This window comes from Festucalex cinctus, chromosome 1, assembly GCF_051991245.1.
Source record: "Festucalex cinctus isolate MCC-2025b chromosome 1, RoL_Fcin_1.0, whole genome shotgun sequence".
Classification (NCBI taxonomy): Eukaryota; Metazoa; Chordata; class Actinopteri; order Syngnathiformes; family Syngnathidae; genus Festucalex; species Festucalex cinctus.
The window spans coordinates 47,016,736-47,038,407 of record NC_135411.1 but is presented as its reverse complement, the minus strand read 5'-3'; the positions used below and the strand labels follow the sequence as shown (position 1 = coordinate 47,038,407).

The 21,672-nt window shown below is 41.0% G+C and overlaps 1 protein-coding gene across 3 annotated transcripts; it reads right to left on the bottom strand.

Annotated features, from left to right (window-relative positions):
• Positions 1-506: 506 nt before the first annotated feature.
• LOC144031385 (polyamine-transporting ATPase 13A3-like) lies at positions 507-21,524 on the bottom strand. 3 transcript variants are annotated; one of them, XM_077538494.1, is made up of 30 exons: positions 21,489-21,524; positions 20,696-20,758; positions 20,336-20,509; positions 20,003-20,179; positions 19,585-19,655; positions 19,403-19,486; positions 19,240-19,309; positions 19,024-19,158; positions 16,009-16,213; positions 15,709-15,876; positions 15,454-15,611; positions 15,183-15,371; positions 14,864-14,925; positions 12,693-12,840; positions 12,472-12,549; positions 12,252-12,402; positions 11,981-12,101; positions 10,668-10,792; positions 10,419-10,576; positions 9,974-10,096; positions 9,817-9,896; positions 9,685-9,727; positions 9,295-9,404; positions 9,040-9,136; positions 8,860-8,932; positions 8,102-8,273; positions 5,121-5,329; positions 4,871-4,959; positions 4,427-4,507; positions 507-1,362 (listed from the first exon to the last, which is right to left on the bottom strand). In XM_077538494.1, exons 2-30 carry the CDS (start codon positions 20,744-20,746, stop codon positions 1,180-1,182), a joined length of 3,585 nt encoding a protein of 1,194 aa, XP_077394620.1. In that variant the 5' UTR covers positions 20,747-20,758; positions 21,489-21,524; the 3' UTR covers positions 507-1,179. The 3 variants fall into 3 exon arrangements, with proteins under 3 accessions (XP_077394620.1, XP_077394612.1, XP_077394602.1); XM_077538486.1 differs by lacking the exons at positions 19,403-19,486; positions 19,585-19,655; positions 20,003-20,179; ... (1 more) ...; positions 20,696-20,758; positions 21,489-21,524 and having other exon boundaries at positions 507-1,003; positions 12,252-12,549; positions 19,240-19,307; XM_077538476.1 differs by lacking the exons at positions 19,240-19,309; positions 19,403-19,486; positions 19,585-19,655; ... (2 more) ...; positions 20,696-20,758; positions 21,489-21,524 and adding an exon at positions 17,283-17,422 and having other exon boundaries at positions 12,252-12,549; positions 19,024-19,104.
• Between the last annotated feature and the right edge of the window lie 148 nt (positions 21,525-21,672).

Here is a 21,672-nt window from a genome sequence, read left to right as displayed (position 1 = left end):
CAGGACTGACATGGATTTCTCTGATTGGCTTCTGACCAGATAAAGAGATTAAAGATTCCTGACATCACATAGCTTCTGACCAGTTGAAACTAGTTGCTGGTTACATGCTGATTGCATCAGTTCAAATCGGACACTTGACCCAAACAAAACACAGTCATGACAATAAGCTCTGTTTATCATTATTAAAAGTGTGCAGTTTGTTGCAAAATAAGGTGTAGTTTAGATTAACTTCAAATGCTAGATGAAGTCACTTATGTGCCTTACAGCTAAACACCCAAGAAGCTAGGCTCGTGAATTGATTTAACAAAATGCTTAAATAGCATATTAACATGTTTGTAAATATAAGTAAATTATTTATAAAAAAATTAAAAAAAAGTTATCTGAGAGGAATGGGCATTTGACTCAATTTTCTTGCTCAGCTAATGGAGAAAAATAATATTCTTCATCACATTTGACAGTGCTACTGTTGAAAAATTACTATCATAAAGAGAGGGACCAGTCATATGAAGGTTTGTTTGTTTATTGAACATATAAACATAAACAAGTAGCAGAAATAAATTAAAAGAAGAAACTTATACAATCATATTTGACAGTTTAGATGTTTATTCTTTGTATCTTTTTACTTGTTTCATTATTGATACAATAGCTTAATACATTTCAATAAAATAAAAATTTGTAGTCCTGCTTGTGTATACAACTGCACTTTGACATGTACGTACATTTGCCAGTTGTGTATGTACATGAAATTCATAGGCATACGCAATAATACATCCTCATACTCACATATATACTGGTACATTGAAAAAAAAAAATACATTTCTGCAATTTTACTAGCTCATGTCATGTCTGATTTAAACAATGCTCTTGAACTTTGCTTTTAAAATTTTTTTTTAACTCAGCAAGTGAGGTTGTGTCTCTGTATGATAAAAACAGGCTTCAAAGATGTGTAGCTCACTTTTTATACCAACAATGTGATTTCTGTGTACGTCCTTGCATCCCAGCCCTGCAACACAATTACATAATGCAAATCAATCAATTTCTACAACTGCTGAGATTTGATTGTGTTTATTGATTGGGAGTAATATTGCTTCCTGTTTGAGATCATATTTGAAATCCCATCATGAAAGGAACATTCAAGACACATCTTTTCGATGTCGGCATTTCCAATACGTGTTTGTGTCAAAGGGGGACAGAGGTGTGAATGTGAGGAGTGCTGGCATAGGTGATAGTGGAGGGTGCTGGAGGCCAGTCAGTCTCATCCTTCAGCTTCAGAGCCAGACACTTGTATTTAGTCTTTGGGGGACGCTTTTTGCAACAGAGGATCCAGGAGAAGAAGGCACAGCCCCAACAGTTATTCACCGTCTGAGATCAGGTTCACCATGAAGGCAGAACACAAAGTTTGTCAGTGAGACATACTCGCAGACAGCATTTTGGGGGGGGGGGGGGGGGGGGGAGGGGAAACTTCCGATTACAGTGGAACCTCCAAAAGTCTAGTGAAACACTTTACAGTTTAAGCTATTTCTAGAAGAATATGGCAAGGCAACCAAAACATGGACATTTGTCATGTGTGACATCACATCAAAACATCAAAAAAGTATAATAAAAATGTATATATATATATTCTTAACCGCTTTTCCTCACAAGGGTCGTGGGGGGGAGCCTATCCCAGCTGGCTTCGGGCATTAGGCAGGGGACACCCTGAACTGGTTGCCAGCTAATCGCAGGGCACACAGAGACAAACAACCATCCACACCACACATCCAGGGGGATGGGTGAGGTGGGGAGGGGAGCTATCAGATGGGGCAGACTGCAAGGCTTGGCGGCACTGTGGTCCCCCATCTGTGTCCCCGCCCCACTACTTTGTCCCCCTATTTTTTTATTTTTATTTTTTAATGTACCACACACATACACATTCATTTATTTGGGATGCGAGTGGATCGGAGCAGGGGATTTTTTTTCCCTCTGCTCCATCCCACCTGCTCCCAATTTTAATGCACCACATGCACACACTTGTACATACACTGGGTGGGGTCACAATCGCTGTGTAATGGTAGAGTTCGCCAGTCAGCGAGCTGGCAAACTCAGTAACTGGGTTAGGTTTCATTAGGAACGCTGGTGTGATGACCGGGGCCTCTTCCTGCCGGGCTTAGTGTTCTGGGGTACCGCCCCTCCCCCGGTGCTCCCTATTCTGCTTCCCTCCCCGGCGTTCTGCCCTTCCACACAGCTGGAGGTGGGGTGGGTGTGGCTTCCCTCTCTGCACTGCTACCTGCCCCCCCCCCCCCCCCCCCCCCCCCGGCGCCAGTTCTCGGGGGCGAGGGATCCGCGGGATGCTTGGGGGTATTGGAGCGGCTGGTGGTTGTCGGAGGGTTGCTGGGGGTCGGGGGCGTCTGGGGGGTTGTGGGTGGAACGCGAGTGGGGGGGTGTACGTGGAGGGAGCGGGGGTTGTGGGCCGGTGGGGCACCGTGGGCGCCTGCCAGGCCCCGTTCTTCTGCGTTGGGCTTGGGGCACAGGCCGGGTCCGGGGCGCTCCGGGTATCTGGGTTGGATATCCAGTTGGTGGCCCCGGGGGGCGTGGGGGTGGTGTGCCTTGGTGCTGCCGCAGCTTGGGGGACCCTGGGGGGGCTGTGCTTGCCTTGTTGGGCCGCAGTCGACGGCTCCCTTCTTTGGTGGAGGTTCTTATGCATGCCAGATCCATCACACCGCCATCTACTGAAATTCAAAGAGAATTCACTTCCCCGTCCCACTGCTCACTGCATCAATGGAGGCTAGTGTCTTTGGATCTCACTCTGCTTCATCTATCCTTCCCTCCTTCCTCTCTTTAGTTTTTCCTCTGGTCTCTTGAGAGCTCCCTAATCTGTTGGTTTCTGGTATTTGGCGTAAGACTCCGGTTTTGTAACCATGTGGGTGGCAGGTGGTGTTTAGTTAGTGCTGGAATTCACTTTGATTCATCTTTCTTTCCTTAGACCTTTCCCTCTGGTCTCATGACCTTCTGAACTTCCCAACTCTGGCGAGAAGTATCTGGTTAAGGTGAAGGGTAATGTTTTTTTTTTAAATTAGGTTTTAGGTGAACTGATGAGTACAAATTCGCATTAATTCACACGCACGCACACGCACACAGGCACACAAATGCGCACATAAATAAAAGAGAGAGAGAGAGAGAGAGAGAGAGAGAGAGAGAGAGAGAGAGAGAGAGAGAGAGAGAGAGAGAAGAGAGAGAGAGAGAGAGAGAGAGAGGATGATGATATGTTGGATCGGTAAGACTGCTGAATGAACAATTCTGAGCTCTCTCTTGAGAAAAAAAAAAAAACCCATCTAGGGACAATTCGGAGCGCCCAATTAACCTGCCATGCATGTTTTGGAATGTGGGAGGAGACCGGAGTACCCGGAGAAGACCCACGCGGGCACGGGGAGAACATGCAAACTCCACCCAGGAAGGCCGGAGCCTGGACTCGAACCCGAGTCCTCAGAACTGGGAGACGAATGTGCTAACCAGTCATCCACCGTGCAGCCCCACATGCGTCTTATTTTAATTAATGAATCTTTAATTCATTTTCATAACATACTCTTTCTATCTAGGGCGGCATGGTGGTTTAGTGGTTAGCACGTCTGCCTCCCAGTACTGAAGACGCAAGATTGATTCCAGGCTCCGGCCTTCCTGGGTGGAGTTTGCATGTTCTCCCCGTGTCTGCGTGGGTCTTCTCCGGGTACTCCGGTCTCCTCCCACATTCCAAAGACATGCATGGCAGGTTAATTGGGCGCTCCGAATTGTCCCTAGGTGTGCTTGTGAGTGTGGATGGTTGTTCGTCTCTGTGTGCCCTGCGATTGGCTGGCAACCAGTCAGGGTGTCCCCCGCCTACTGCCTGAAGCCGGCTGAGACAGGCCCCAGCACCCCCGCGACCCTTGTGAGGAGCAAGCGGTTAAGAAAATGGATGGATGGACTCTTTCTAACTTGATTTTTTAATCATGACTTATATTTGATTATTGGTGTGTCCAAATAATCAAAATTTAGTTTTATTTGCATTTAAGGATAATTTATTGATCCCAAACCATCGTTTCAAAGCGAATCCGCTTGTACTGTGCGAAGTTAAATCATTCCCAGAACAAATCAGAGTGGTATCATAAGCAAAAGTCCACATGAGTAAATCTGATGCATCATTACAGACATGGAAATAGAGACTAATGTAGTGAATAATATTTAAATGTAATCATTATTTAAACAGTTCTTACTTTTTTGGTAAATGTAGTGTTACTGGTACAGTACAATAGTGAGAATAGAAGAGTCACAGAAAGGCACAGTAGATGTCCTTGGAAATGTTAGAAAATGTAGAGAAGATCAGTTAAGTTCAGCCCAATATCTCAAACTTTGTGTGTGAAGTGTAAATCATGACATGGATTATGAAAAAAGGCAGAAGGGAGGATGAACGTACCTCCAGTAAGAACGACACAACAGCATGCACTAAAACAATGATGAGGAGAGTAATGCGCCATTCATAGGGAATATCTGCAATCTGAGGGAAGGAAACACACATATTATTTTTGTTCAACAACATTTATCTGTTCGATAGTACAGCGCCATCAGACATGACATGGGGGTGTGACAATTTGTGGCCACAAGATAAATAAAACAAAATAAAATGCAATCATGCAGTACTACATCTTTCTCCATTGTCTTTCTCTTCTCATCTTACTTTTTGCTTACCATACTGCATGTTACTTTGTGGCCAATGATTAGCATTTTGCACACCCTTTATGTCTATATTGCAGCCACAAGTAAAACAGGTTATCTCCATGTTATGCCTGGGTCCTTATTACAATTGAACCAATAACGTCAGAAAATCTAAATCAATAAATAAAAACACAAAAAAGTTCACCTGAAACACGTCGTCTACAGCAGGAATGGGATAAAGCAAGACGAACAAGAAAAAAGCATACTGAGTAAAGACAGACAACATAAATGCCCCTGAAAGTTAAAACAGAAGTAAAAAAAATTTTTTAATGAACCAATAATGTCATTATAAAGGTTATAAAAAATCAGAATTATTCATTTAAAATTATTTACATGAAAATATACTAGTTGCAAATCCACATATCTGATTCAAACAATATTTTGTTTTGTCTTACAGTTTTGATAGGATGGTTGTCTGAAAGGTTTTCCCTTGGAGAATATGATCGCTACAGTCAAGTACTGAAAGGCAGAAACGTAGAAGATGGAGGTGTTTTCAAAGTTCCTGACGTCAGCAAACAGGTAATTTGCGCCGTACAATTCACCAGATGGTGGAGTTACAGTGACGTTGAACAGGTCGTTCAGGTCATTTTTAGAGGAATGGTGACTGTGGAGAAACAGAGTTTGTCAACACGTGTATTTTAATGACATCAAATATTAGAAAAGAAGAAACGTGCAGGTACGTTTTCATGATAGCTCCATAGCGTGCAGCTCAAAACTAACCATTTGCTCGTCTGGGACCATGTTAGGAAGCTTTTGTACCAAGCCTTGACTTCACACAGTGTCGTAGGCAGCGGTTAAGTCACCAGGATTGCTCCCGCCCTGTTCCCTTTCTCAAATTTGTCTTCGATGCCACAGGTTTGCTTGATCACTTGGTGAATGGTAGCGTGTATGTTGAAAGCCAGCTTGTTCTTTAGGCAGCTGGGGGTCAACCAACGGGTCACGTCTGGCCAGGAAAAATTGTTCCAGGATCTTGCATGGGCACACGCGTGAGCAAAATGGGGCAGTAGCTTAGAGGTCGTCAGCGGGCTTGTTTGGTTTCGGCAAAGCAACCACGTTGGCTTTCCGCTAGATAACCAGTACGGACTGTTGCCTCAAAAAAGATGGGGGGAAAAAAACTTTCTCAGCCAGTTTGTACATTATTTTTAGGGCCACAGTGTTTCAGGAATTCAAGTGGGATATTGTCGGGACTTTGTGCTTTTCCACACCTGATATGACAGAAGGTAGCTCTTTGATGAAAAAAGGAGCTGACAGAAACCGATCAACATTTGAGGCATTCCAAAGCCTCCTACACTCTCGCTTCACTGAGAGAGCATGTTTTGATCGGTTTCTTTAAACCTACCATTGACAAAAATATGATGAGCAATAGAGTTGACTGTGACAGGGCATCGTTTAGGTCGGGAACTGCGGCCTGTAAGATATTTAAAAGTCTTCCATGCTATTTTGCTGGAGTGAGTGAAGTCTTGAATTGAGTCATCCAAGCGTTGCTTACGTTTGACGTGAAAGCATTCCATGAGGATGGTAGTATTTGTGGTGGATTGTTCGCTGGATGTGGCAGACAAACGGGTTGTAATTGCTCATCCTATGGTAGCCACATCTTCAATGGCCTGAGTAGTCATCTCGGACTTGTAGGTCCAAGGTACGATGAGGCTGGGTTTGGTAGTTGACGGATCTCAGCGTCAAATGGTCCAATTGACCTTCTGGACATTTCACGTCTTCACAGCTTTGCTTGGTATTGTCCTTGATGGTCTATGCTGTGACTTGGGAAAGGTATCAAGAATGGTCCTCTCTGGTCAGGGTCCCCAAGAGTGGCAAATGCCAAATCCGGATAGATTGATTTGTTTTCCATCTGCCAGAATGGAAACTAGTTGTTATTTAAGATTAAAGAGCAGTGTTTCACCATATGAGTCAGTAGATCGGCAGCCGTGGGTGGCGATATGGGAATGAAAGTATCCGGCCTGCATACATGGAGAGGCAAAGGCAGGGATGGAGTTGCCATGCAGTTAAGCAGTGCCTTCAATTCTGGTTGCTACCCATTCAACTGCGCTGTCAGGATGCAATCAGGTTCCAGCTAGCAGATGTCTTCACAAATATGGCTATTCCATGGATCCTGTTGTTGATGCAAGCAACCAAGATGCACCCGCAGATTTTACTTTGCTTATACTTTTTAATATTTTGAATTTGAAATGAATTGTTTTTGTCTATGGGGGTTCCACTGCACTATGTGCTACAACACAAACACATAACTCAGTAAAATGTATACAATGCAAAAGTAAAGTTGATAAATCCAGGGTTGACAAAGAATTTAGAGAATAGAATTATACATAATTAGGGGTGTTAAAAAAAATCGATTCGGCGATATATCGCGATACTACATCGCGCGATTCTCGAATCGATTCAATAAAAAAAAAAAATCGATTTTTTTTTTTTTTTTTAAGAGCTCAGAATTGTTCATTCGGTAGTCTTACCGATTCAACGTCTTATCATCATTGCCTTTTTTTTTTTTTTTTGTGTGTGAATCGATTTTTCAACTTCCATTTTTAATGGAAGAATATTCAACAAAACGTCTGACTTCGGGTTAGGATTCACACCTTGAGCATGGAAGAATGTTATATGAACGGAACATTAAGCCTTAATATTTTATTTTAATGCTGTTCAAACATGAAACAGATTACAACCTCTATAAGACTGAAATTTCATCCATCCATCCATCCATTTTCTTGACCGCTTATTCCTCACAAGGGTCGCGGGGGCTGCTGGCGCCTATCTCAGCTGGCTCTGGGCAGTAGGCGGGGGACACCCTGGACTGGTTGCCAACCAATCGCAGGGCACACAGAGACGAACAACCATCCACACTCACACGCACACCTAGGGACAATTCAGAGCGCCCAATTAACCTGCCATGCATGTCTTTGGAATGTGGGAGGAGACCGGAGTACCCGGAGAAGACCCACGCGGGCACGGGGAGAACATGCAAACTCCACCCAGGAAGGTCCGAGCCAGGACTCGAACCGGAGACCTCAGAACTGGGAAGCGGACGTGCTAACCACTCGACTACCGTGCCGCCACTGAAATTTCAGATAAATAAATAATACATTTTCATATAAATCTTACACTCTACAAGCGTACTGATTAGTATTTTCTAAATTTGAATGAAAAAAAATCGCAACAATCGACTTATAAATTCGTATCGGGATTAATCGGTATCGAATCGAATCGTGACCTGCGAATCGTGATACGAATCGAATCGTCAGGTACTAGGCAATTCACACCCCTATACATAATAGACTTATATTATTGCCCAAGTGGAATTGAACATACTAAGGCAAAATAGCAAGTCGTACTGATTCAGTTGGGAATTTTAGAAGTCGATACTCACATTGACTTGGGCTGCTCATACCAACTCTGTTGTTGTACTAAGAAGAAAGCCACAAGCTGGAAGAGGAGGCAGCTGAAGATCTGAGATGTAAGTGAGTAAAGCACCGTGCAGGAAATCAGGCTGGTTTCAGGGGTTTGCTGCACCAGCTTCTTCCACGCCGGGTTCAGGCTCACTACACAGCAAAGCAAGCCAGTTGAAAAATCATGTATTTTAATATTGATAACCAGTAGCCTGAGTGTGAAATGCACAAAATGTTTACGGTGCACGTCCATCATAATCGATTTTTTCCCCCTCCCAACTGTTTTTTGCATAACATACAGATTTCAAAATGAATTTGTGACATTTCTGCAGTTGGTGGATTGGATGCAATAAACAATAAATCTCAAAATGCTAGCAAAATGCTCAGATTTGAATTCAGCGCCGTTATGACATAGAAAAGTAACTTTGTAGTTGCTACACACGCATTCGACTCCAGACAAATGACTGACAACAACATTGCACAGCATCTACTGCTATGCTTTCTCGAGGAGCAAATTTTATTGACATCATTAATTTGTATTATATTCATGAGAAACCCCGAACATTCAAGATCACAGTTATTTTATTTTCCCGTAATTATGCAAAATAGCTCATAAAAGGGGCATTTTGCTCATTTCCAGCCTGAATTTTCTTGCGAACCTAAGAAAAGGATATAAAAGATTATATCAAATATAAAAATAAAATGATAACAGGGGGCAGTTGGAACACATGTTACTCACTTGAAAAGACTACAAAGAAAGTGATGCCAATGTCAATAAATAGGAACTGGTAGAATCCAAAGTTTGTGAGAACCTAAAGAGGACACGTTTTGCATCAGACACACTACATTCACATCTGCATATGTCAGTGCATGTTTTTAATGCCATTGGAAATAAGCAGCAATGAGGCAGAATGGTTACCGAGTAGAGCAGAGTCGTGCTGCAGAACAAGATGACGACAAAGAGGGCCATGTATTTGAACACACAGAAAGATGTGACAAGAGCAGCACGGCCTTCCCTGTGGATCGTGAGGGGAAAATAACTCTTATTACTACCCAAAGGGGAATTAAAAACAACAACAAAAAATCTACTGTGAAAATATTAAAATGAAGCTATGCAAATGAATATGTATACATAAATGGCATCCTAATGGCCTCATTTGGTCATTTGTACTACCTGATAAGGTTAGGCATGCAAGAGATGTTTGGAATGGTGGAGGTGAAAGGAGAAGCTGCTGAGGCCTCCAGCTCAGAAAGAGAGATTCCACTGTGAGCTTTCTTCAAAGCCTGAAAAAGACATTTGATCAGCACACAACACTATTTTCTTCTACTACACAAATCACACAAATTCATAATGAATTAAAATTATTCCATCAATGAAGTGTAATCACATTTTGATTCAAATGTAGAGATTGAAATTATTTTATTTTGATAGTAAGTCCTAGAAATTCAAACTCAAATCCGAAGTGCAGTTTTTGAAATACAACATCACCAAAATTTGTCAAAAAAAAAAAGAGGCTGATTTCTTTTGTCACCAAATCAGTTTCAATTCGTTTGTCACACTCACCCCACAGTCATTAGCACCATCCCCGCACATCCCAACAATGTAACTGTGAAGTTTAAAAAAAAAAAAAAGGAACAGTAATATACGGAATGAAAATAGATTTGCTAATTTATAAACAATAGAAATCAAGCTGACTCAATGTTCTGCAGGGCTTGCACCAGCTGAGTCTTCTGCTCCGGACACATACGAGCAAACACAGTTGCTCTCAGCAAAATCTGCAGACAAAAGCAGAGCGTCCAATCAAATTTACACCGGGACATGGAAACCTAACAAGCCAAATGCGTCTTTATACCTTGTGAATAAGTTGTGGGAAGTGCTCAGAGATGACAGCGAAGGCTTGGCCACTCACAGCGAAGTGACAGCCTGTGTCCTCGGCACCGTGCAACCCCTCACCAGCAAAGCTGATGTCAGACATCTGAATGAACCAAGCAACAGCACGTCCGACAGAGTTCTGATCTAAATGTGTTGTTCCAAACAATTATTCAAAACTATAACCATTGCCAAATGAATCATGTTATGCTTTTGAATATCGCCACCTTAGGGTGAAAGCCAAAGAATGCAACACATAAAGTGCACTGCAATGTATTTGTTATCCGTGTATTTAACTTAAAACTGAAGCTGCAAAGAGAGGCCAGTTTGTGTTCCATCCCTCATAGTATTCAGTTTGCCCTTTCTGGTCTGTAATCTATATTACATTTTTTAAAGAGTATTTTTTTTCATATTGTCACAGTTCTTACATGATTGTTCTTCAGAACAGGGTTCTCAGAGTAGCGCCACATGATACTAGCGGCGTCTTGATCATTTGGTGGCACAGCATCTGCAATAATAACTCTCTCATGGGCTTGAACCATCCCACATTCTCGAGCCACAGATATCGCTGTCAACATGTTGTCACCTAGCAGCAGACAAATGTGATGGCAAATAAGAACGACTTTAGGTGAACTTCAAACACTTGCTAACTGACAACATGTAAGAACAGTGTTTACCTGTAACCATCAAAGTTCGAATGTTGGCTTGTCGTAAGTCAAGCAACACGCCAGCAGTCTGTTCTTTGATTTTATTCTGCATGATGATCAAACCAAGGAAGTCCATGTCGGTCTCTATCTGCTCTCTGTTGAGCCCAAGTACACCAAAATTAATGCAAAGGGCAAAAGACGGGAATAGATTTTGCACTCCTGTCAATCCTTCTTCCCAGTTATATATATTATTATGTTCATTTAACTTAACATACGGCCCATCACGTCTATAAATGGCACAAACATGTTTGTTGTAGCTCATTAAACTTAGCAAATGGCTTTGTGTTTGACTGGCGTGGACAACGAAAAGATATATACTCATGTTTATGTGAAAATACATTCTTGTGATTTTCTGAAGTGGCTTCCGGCATTTAAACAATTTTGCTCAAGTTCAAGATCTTAATTAACCTCCTGTGTGCAACACTGCTCCAACTGCAATAATTGTGTATAAAAGAAGACATACGGCATTGGCCACCAGTTCTTTGATTTGAAAGACTTAAGAAGTGAAAATCCATATTCTTTTATCTGTCAGTGTCATACATATCACCTCTTGGCTCATTGCACGTTAATTAACATCAAAGTTAATGGCAACAAATTATGCTCATAAATTGTTAAGTTCAAGAAATCTAGCGTTTGAATGTTTGGAGAGGAAAAAATAGTCTTCGAGCTCGGAGAAAAGTTCAGCGCGTCAAGGGCAAGAATTTTTCAAATAAATAAACAACATCTTTGTGTTCTGGGGTGGGATGTTCCTGCAATTGTGCAATAGTAGCATTGATGGAGGAATATACAATGGCTGCTGTGAACTTTGTGTCAACAGAGTTTGGACTCCAGTTATTTAAGTTATGTCATTGGGTAATTCATCATTCCAATATTGTCTAATAAATAAATAAAATAATAAATAATCCAAAGGCATTACCATCACGCTTTGTATATAAGGACAATTTTGTAGTGTAATTTGAGAACCTTACATTGTACATTCAATGGGGAAAACCATTCTATGCAGGCTATATTACATAATAACCATTAGCGTTGGAAATCTTAACATTTGTTTTTGTTGCAGTCGAGTTTAACCAATAATAGTTTATTACTTAAAACAAAAGGTTATGTGGGTCGTAGTTTTGTGGGTTAGGTATAGCAACATTCTGTTCACGTGAGATTCAGAATTCTACAAGTCATTTAAACATTGCATGCATTTCAAAAAGAAAAAAAGAAACAGTGTTCTATGTGGGATGTTTTTGTACTCCTGTATAAATTCTGTGTGTGAATGAATGCATAGTGCATACCGGCCGAGGCTCTGCACTTCTGGCAAAGAGAGTTCAGACTCCAGTTGATGATGTGCCAGGGCGATAACCCTGAACCCCTGCCGGGTGTAAGATTCCAGAGTTTCTTTGAAACCCTGTGGGACTGTGGAGACAAACAGAAGCACAGCAGGCCTGTCACTCATTTGTAAACTCAACCTATTAATTGTTCTAATGACAATTCCAATAATCCACTACCACCTAGTGTACACTTTATTCTAGTAAGGTAAAAATACAAAAAAATGATGTTCCTGACCTGTGTGTGGTTTACAGAGGTTAGCCACAGTCTCTGGTGCTCCTTTCAGGTAGACGTCAAAGTGTTTTTGTCCCAGCTGCCTGACCACCACACTCATCCTCTGCAGTGCCGATGAGAACGGGAACTGGCGCACAATGCCAAACTCACCGGACTGAAAGTTGCACATGTTATTCATTCTCTGCAAATTTCCGTTCAGAAACAGGGATACCTGCTGGATTACCTGCTGCGGAAGTCGGACAACAGTGGAAACGTTGAGATTGTAGAGTGCAGCCTTTTCTTCTCTCGGTTCATCAAGAATCTTTAAAAAAAAGATAATGCGTGATGTAGCTTCTCAAAATAAATCCTATTCTTGCAGAATGCACCTATTGCAACATCAACTGAGTCTCCATGGCATGTTTAAATGTCCAAGTATGTTGAGTGTAAACAATCAGTGTTGCTTACCGAACCTGTGGCAGTGAACACCTTGAGGTCCAAAGGGTCGCCAAAGAGTTTGCCTTCTATGGTGGTCAGTGAGTGGCAAGTAGCCATGCAGGCAACAAAAGAAGTCTTGACCAGACTTAATGCAACCTGAGTGTCTGCAGGTGAAAAACTGGGGGACAAGCAGACAAAAGGAGCAACACGGATCACAGTTCAATGATACATTTTTTTAGTCAAGTTTAGTAAATATGGATACAATTAAACACATAAAATGACAAAATGTATAAACCATTCATTGATGAATGTTTTTCTTCTAAATGTTGTAATTGTCCAGTAAGACTCGTTTCATCTTGGACTTGTTGCAGCATCGTTCAGTCAGATTGCAATGACTAATCACAAAGTCATCTCTAGTGAGATACATAAAAAGTGATTGGGAACTCACAATTGTGATTAAAGGGCAGTGTAAAAAAAAAAAAAAAAAAAAAGTCCTAGCCAAATTCATTCACATGTGAATGAGAGCTGTTGCCGGTCTGTCCCTTTGGAACGACCTTCCTCTAAATATTAGCCAATCCCCCTCTTTATCCTCTTTTAAAAGACGTCTTAAAACCCATCTGTATTCTTTGGCTTTCGGCGCACCATGAGACTTGTTCTTGGTGTTTTGTGGTGTGTATGAGTTTGATGTTTAGTCTACTTATTTATGCATTTATTTATTTATTTATTCACTCGCCTTCTTCTTATTAATTTACTGATGTGAAATTTATTTACTTGTAAAAAAACAAAACAAAAAAAACTTGTATTCGCACTTCAAAATGTTTGCTTTGTTCTTGTTTTGTTACCTTGTTCTTTACTACACAACCTATATTTATGTTTATCTACAGCACTTTGTATACAGCAATGCCTGTTCTTAAAGCTCTTTATAAATAAAGTTGAGTTGAGAACAAATAAAACATCGGTTATCATCATCAGATTTCTAGTGATCCACTTTGTTAATCCTGTAAAGAAACAAATACAGTTGTGATCAAAAGTTTTCATACACTTGTAAAGAACATGATGTCATGGATCTCCCGAGTTACCAATTATTTCGACAACTATAGTTTTTCTCTGATATAGAGTGATTGGAACAGATGCTTCTTTGTCACAAAAAAACATCCATAAAGTTGGGTTCTTTTATGACTTTATTATTGGTTAACAGAAAAAGTGACCAAATCTGCTGGGTCAAAAATATACATACAGCAGAATGAATTAGCAATTTTGTGGACTTAGAAAGTTTGTAAGTGAAATGAGCTTCATACCATTGCCTCTTCACTTCTTGTGTGTGAGTCGGAGTGACTGCGACTTCTCTGAGGCCATTGAAATCAGGCTCATTGGATACCAACGCCCACAGATGCAACAATACATCAGGACGAAAATGCAAGCTCTCACCTGAGAGAAAATTGGTCAGGAGGGTGAAGAATCGACTGAGAACCACCAAAAAGCAGATCTGCCAAAAATTAGAAGATGCTGGAACTCAGCTGTCAGTGTCCACAGTCCAGCGTGCTTTTGCATCGCCATAGACTGAGAGGTGCTTTACACAGAACAAATGGGATAATGAAGAAGGAGGACTACCATTTTTCCCCCATAATCATCAGGTCAAAGGTTGGGTATTGGGCACAGTTGGTGTTCCAACAGCACCCAACCGAACATCAAAAGTGGTCATGGAATGGCTAAATCAAGCTAGTATTAAGGTTTTAGAATGGCCTTCCCAAAGTCCTGACTTAAACCCCATTCAGAACATGCAAACAATGCTAAAGTAACAAGTCCATGAGAGCAAGCCAACAAATGGAACTGAACTGCACCAAATCTGTCAGGAGTTGTCAAAGATTCAACCAGAAGCTTACCAGAATCTCGTGGATAGCTACAAAAATGCCTAATTGAAGTGAAAATGGCCAAGAGACATGCAACCAAATATTAGCATTGCTGTAGCCTATGTATATTTTTGACCTCGCAGATTTGCTCAAGTTTTCTGTTAAAACCTAATCAAATCATAAAAGAACAACATTTCATGTTTTTTTTTTTTTTGTATGACAATAAAGTATCCATTCCAATTACTCCATCAGAGAACTTGAATAATAACTGGAAGCTCAGGAGAGCCATGTATTGTAAACTTTAGATCACAACTGTACGTGAAGAGAAAAGAACAGACCTTTGTTACTTACATGCCATCTTCAGCTCTCTGAATACCCCACAAGTCCAAACCATCTTCAGTAAGAGTTCCAGTCTAAAGTAAATATGCAGACAAGTTGAAGTTGATAACCATTCATCGGCCTCAGAGACAAAGACAGGACTAAAAGGGTCAAAACATCTTCATTCCTAAATCACATTTGTTTGATAAAACTTGACTTTACCTTGTATACTCCAAATAAATATGCATACATGTTATAACAAATAATTTTGTTTTCTGAACCGATGCTTTATATTGTGTTGAAGGCAAATGCCACAACGCAATAAAATCGCAAAGCTGTGGATGAAGCCCACCTTATCAAAGCAGACCAGGTTCAGCTGACCACATATGTTAATCCTTTGTGGACTGAGACAAAAGATGCCGACTCGCTTCAAGCGTCTCTGTGCGTGCCCCAGACCAGCAGCCAAGGCCACGGGTAAGATTGGGGGAACAGCAACGATAACGATGTTCAGCGTGTCGAAGATGATGCCCCGAACATGAACCTTAGATGGGATGGGGTAAAAAATACAATCAATACGACACATAAACTGAATACGAGTAACTAGTCGATTTCAGACATGACACCTCGTTCAGGACATCGATGGTGACAGTGTAGATGAATCCAATCACTGCCAACACCACCATAGCCATCAGGAAATGTGTAGCATCACGGTGCAGTTTGAAGTCGGTGGGTTTCGGGTAGAGGATGGAGCGCACAAGCTGACCCTTTTCTGTACTAAAGCCTGTCGGATGGAACGTGTGATGATGCGCTTGGTAAGGCAAAACAACAGAAGAATGTATTTTCATCACATTTGAACATAAAGTGCAGTCAGCCCACACCTGTTCTGACCACGACCACCTTCACCAGCTCATCAGCACAGTGACGACTTTGGATCACATGTGAGCCACAGAAGAGGGTGTGTCGCTTGTGGTCCTCCGTACTGTAGATCTCATTTGCCTCCTCGCCTGAATTTGGTAAACTGGTCTTAATAACAGGTACACTCTCTCCTGTAGAACCAAGCACATACAGATTTACTCACCAAGCTTATTTCCTAATGGCAATTATAAAATATAAAATGAAGGAAACACATTTTGTCATCAGCTACATAAAAAGGGGGAACCAAAATGAGAAAGGTCAACCTGTCAACATGCTCTCATTCACTGTGCAGGTGCCACAGATGAGCACGGCATCACATGGCATGATTATCCCATTGGCTGGAATAGTGATGACATCACCGGGCACGAGCGTAGTCGACATGACTTGTTCGAAGTCTTTTCCCCCTCGGCACACAGACACGCTCACCATGCTGTGTTCGACCACCATGTCATGCAGCCTCAGGTGTTGCTAGAATGAGATGAGACGACTGATGAGAAAAGAAAAGATCATGCGCCACATGTTGTTAAAATGTAACCTTGCTCTGCAAAATGAATTCTCCAGGTATTTGTGAGTTCACAAAATCCTGAGAATACATCTTGTACCGAGTCCGTTGATTTCCACCGATCCGAACAATCACAGAGCAACATTGTGTTTGGGGTGGGACATGCAGCTGTGATGAAACCAGGAAGCGGGGGAAACAAACATCTGGCAAACATCTGGCAATTGACCATTTGCACCGACGTCACGTGATCACGTGACTGTCCCACCATGGACGGCGGAAGGAAATGACGTTTGAATGGACGTGGACGGGCCGCGGAGCGATTTAGGTACTTTGAGACTTTTATTTTACAAAAGAAAACTTATTATTGCCCATCGAGCCATGGAATCTGCTACTTCAACTGACGTTCGCCTGTCGGCAGAAGTGGAACATTTAGTATGTGCTCATAGAGTGCGAAATTTACAGAAACTGGAGATGACTAGTTTGAAAACAGACCCTTGTTTTCTGTCCCCTGCTGTTTTCACGGAGCTAATCAAATCGCCGACTTTGCCGGAATTCACGGTGCACGATCTCCTTACCGGAGCCGATTTCAAAGCTTATGAAAGTCTAGAGTTCGATGCATACTAGTTTTTTGCTGCTGGCTGTCTGTCTGCAACGAGATGCTACGCTCAGCTCACACCCGAAGGACAATCTACCTCGTAATGGCAAAGGTAAAACTTGTTTATTATGCTAACTGACTCATTTTTTTTAAATGTTATTTTTACACATTCTGTCCTATGTTGAAACACTGTGGTTATGTTAAGTATGCATCAAGTATTTTCAGTCCGATGCACTTAATAGTTTTGAAGAGGGTACACTTAAAAACTAAGTTGTGTGTGTGCAGTTGGAGTGGACGCGAACGACGTGGCTCAAGCCACGTTCACATTAACGATCGTTAATGTGATTTGAAACATGTAATTCGACACCCCTGTTACAACCTTAGCGTGTATGTAGTAAGTGTACATTACTAGTAAAATGTATGAACATTGATATACTAACCTCGTAAAAAATGCTTGCTGCAAATCTGTGAATAGTTTGTGGGCTGCCAGTCCTTTCTGTTGATTGCCGCTCTCCATCGACGCCTTTTGTCTTCATTAGTAGGTATTCGGTAAAAAGCAACATTTGCTTTACTCCCTTGTCTGTTTGTACAACCGACCGCACAAGCAAGATATGACCATTTTATAATTGAAACGAGTAGGACTTCACGCTGTACACGATTCAATTGTTACAATCCAGGCAAGTGGTTTTTTTGCCGTCCATAATTCTGGAGGGGGTGTTCCCATGGCGGAAGTGACGTCACGTGCAAATGGTCACTAGAGCGTTTTCACGACGCATCATCAGCGAGTCAACCCGGAAATAGCCATCTTTTTTTTTTTTTTTTTTTTTTTTTTTTAAATAGCCATCAGCCATCATGGAGATACTTCGTTGTCCACACAACAGAGAACTTCGTTGAAGACAATGGTGAACTTTTGTCCATCACTTGTTGATTTTGATTAAAGTGTATTCCATATTCACTTTGGAAATAAAATACCATTAATCATTAATAGATGACTATTTTTTAACTTTTTAAACTAAACATATATAAAAAATAAATGCTAAATGCATCAAGCTTGATTAGGGTGTTTCTGTATTAATAATAGATACTATCCGGTCAATACCTAGTGAGCTGTTTTCAGCAAAGGCAATGACAGAAGTTTGTTACAATTCAACAATCATGATGAAAGGATAATAGTAATACAATAGCGGTCTCTAGTGGTGAGAACATCCATTAATTTTGTTGCATATACTGCAAATACGTATCCTCAAGATATCTCTAAAAGATTTGCTATTTATTGTAATCATTGGTACTGTACTGTTATGGAAGACAACATACAGAATGTCACTCAGCAGCTTACACATTTATTCAAGAAAGCCATGCATCTCAACTGTATTATAAATACAACAGTGTATATAAGAGTGCATTATATATTATGCTATGGCATAACAAACGTTTCTTCGACCTTTGGAAATAAATAAATAAATAAATATATATATATATATAAATTGATTCAACATAATTTCAAACCACAAGTTAACCGTTTGAAGCACAAAACTTCACAGCAGTTCACTGAAACACTTGTAATTATTATTTTGAGGTTTCTTTCCTTTTTTGATCCAGACTATGGTACATTGATGACTTGGTAATATGTCTCCCTCACCCATGCACACACCATTTGGTTGTAAGCCTCCAAAACCTTTGTACGATTTAAGGTACTCTGCTGTGAACGGGCTCGGCGACAATTTCAGGTAGTTAGTTCACAATGTCGGTCGGGGTATGTAATTGAAGGAAGAATCGCCGGGTTGTCGTGGATCCAAGAAAAGGTGGCCAACTCTTACGGATCTGTACTGCTGAAAGACGTTTTTTTTTTTTTTCCCAAAATCGTGTAGCAGGCTTTTTCCTGTTGCCCAAGGTCTTCCCTATATATGCCTTAGCATCTTTGGTGGGCTTTGCCGAGCTTTAGAAGTTGTTTTGACATCGATAAAGACTCGTCAAACGGCACGATTCTCCATTAGATTGGGTTAGCTTGTTTACGTCAATATCGCCAAGATGGCCGCGCATCCGGGTTACTGCTGAGTTTGTGACGTCAGTGAAAATGCTCTATTGCCGGCTTAGTTAAAATGTTTCAACTCAAAATAAGCTAAATATAACTTAATCATACTGTATCAGAACAAACTTTCCCTTTGGTTGGTCTCCACTCACCTTTCTAATGGTGTACAGGCATGCAGCTATTGCAAATAAAAATATGAATGCCATGACTGCAGCATAATCGTAGGAGTCTTGAGTGGACCACAGAATAAGAGCGAAGAGCTGGAAGACGTAAAAGGGACTCATAACCTTGAGGGATGACAAAACAAATGATTTTAAAAGTATTAAGAAACTACCCCGATGATGTTTTTCTTCAAACCAAAAACTTACCTCTTTGACAAAGATTTTGAATAACGACGGCACGCTTACGTCTATCTCATTCTTGCCGAAAAACAACGCTCTGTTGACAACGAACATTCCTAGTATTTGCATGTGATGTGTGTCATGAACCTAATAAAATGTTGTAAAACAGTCAGACGGAGAATTTCGGTACCTGTAGTGCTGCAATGTTTTAGAGAGTCCAGAGCTGTGGTCCCTGTGTATAGCTGCACAGCTAACCTTGATGTCCTCCAAGCCACTAAAATAATCCAACACACAGTATTTATGTTGACATTGTGTACAGAATGTTGAATGAACAGCCAGTAATTGATCAAACATGACCAATAACAACCATACTTAAATGGTTCAAAGATCTGTGTTCCTTCGTTCCAGTAGTATTTGATGCTGTTGTGGGTGAAGTAGTGGACCTAAGAGAAGGGTGCCGTCAGTACAGTTGACTTCATATATTTAAAAAAAATACTCAAACAGTAAAATGATAATTATCTTGGTTAAAATGACATGTATGCCAAATCCATCCATCCATTTTCTTGACCGCTTATTCCTCACAAGGGTCACGGGGGCTGCTGGCGCCTATCTCAGCTGGCTATGTATGCCAAATATTTAATCTAATTCTGATTCGAATGAAACGTGTTTTCCAGTTTCTAAACATGTACAGAGTATTTTTGCTCAAATGAGATCTTATTTGAAAAATACATTTTGCAAAAAAAACTTGAAAACAACCTCATTGTTTGACAGGTGTTTATTCTCACAGTACCTGAACAGGCTCTCTATGAATGAGCTTCCAATTGTGCTCCTCATCTTCAGGGAGGTCTTTGTGGTCATCTCCATTCAGTGAGTGAATTGTAGACTGCTGATTCATACTATCAAAGGGGGCCTTCCCTGGTGCTGTCATCACATGCACTTTGGCGCACATCCATTGTCTGAATTCATCCTATGAATAAAACAAATGCATATTGTTTTGCTCTAATAATAGACATGAGTAAAGTAGCACGACTAAAGTGGATTATGCAGGTTTGGGTAAAAATAATAATAATAAAATAAAAATTATATTTCCAGGCACATTCTGTGTTCTGGACAACAACCAGACCGTGGTCCTGAGCAGCAACATTTGTGCCTCCCGCAGTGATGAGTGTTTGTAGGTCGCTTTGATCCCCCATTTAGGCAGCCAGTAGAGCAGCAACAGCAGCATCCCACCGGAGCAGACTGCTCCAACACCCACCAGGATCATTTTCCACAGGCAGGGCCGGTAGCCCCACACCTCCTGCATAGGCCAAACAACATTTGTAAATCAAATAGAGGGATCGGGAGCAGTCATTTTCGACTTTTGGGGTCCCGCAACAATTCCATTTAGGACCATGCAACTCATCTACCTCACTACCTTGTGAGGAAATTAACAAAGGAACCGGACCAACTAGGCTATGCTAAATAAATAGAAAGAGATCATTACCATCTCATTATCCAGGCCCTGATTGATGAGCTTCCCCTCACTGGTCTTCATTTCACAAAAGAACTATAAAATAGAAAGCTATTTCGTTATGACACATATTCTGCACATTTTCATCTCCTAAGAAAGTCAAGTGTTCAAATAAATGTCATTTTGATTGCATTATTCAAGTGATCTTGGTCTTTTTATTGTTCATTTCCTTTCCATTGAACAATTTGGCTGTGGATGTTTGAAGACACCGACTTGCCATAACCATGGCGCCAAACAAGCACACACTTAATTACATGAAGACATACAGCAGAGGAACATACAAAATAAAGGAAAAAGCGGATTGGCTGTCATGCAAGGGTATGATCCTCACTAACAGGGGACAAACACAAAGTCCACAAATGCCACGTAGAAAATCAACAGTGCCGTAACACTTGAATGTCAGTTCAACTGTAACGACTGATTAGAGGCAGAAACCACTAGCGGTAACTTCATAAACTAGTTCATTAAATTGTCTGTTCATGAATAAATTATCTTACTGAATAGAAAAAAAAAACGTGAACGTTGATTTTGCATTGTAAATCACAATATAAAAATGTCTACAAATACTTTTAACCACACCGATAGCTTTTTTTTGTTTTTTAAGAATCAACAAGTCCTCGCACTGATCAAGTTTTGCAATTATAATCAATTAAAATTAACAGAATGAAAAACAGAACAATTTAGATTTCAAGTCCATACAATTCTATAAACAGTTTCATTCAAAATAGCAATAATTTTATTTTTTTATTGCCCATGCACAACTCACTGTTGTCTTCGCTCGTCTTCACTTACATCACATCTGGAGTCCAAGTGCACAAGTTTGCTGATGTTCTGTGTCCTATATTGTGCCTGCAGCTGGCCTGTACAAACATGACCTATACACACACATATCCGCACAACCATCACAATCAGTCCATTCACAAGGGAGTGGACAAAACAGGATGTGGCGG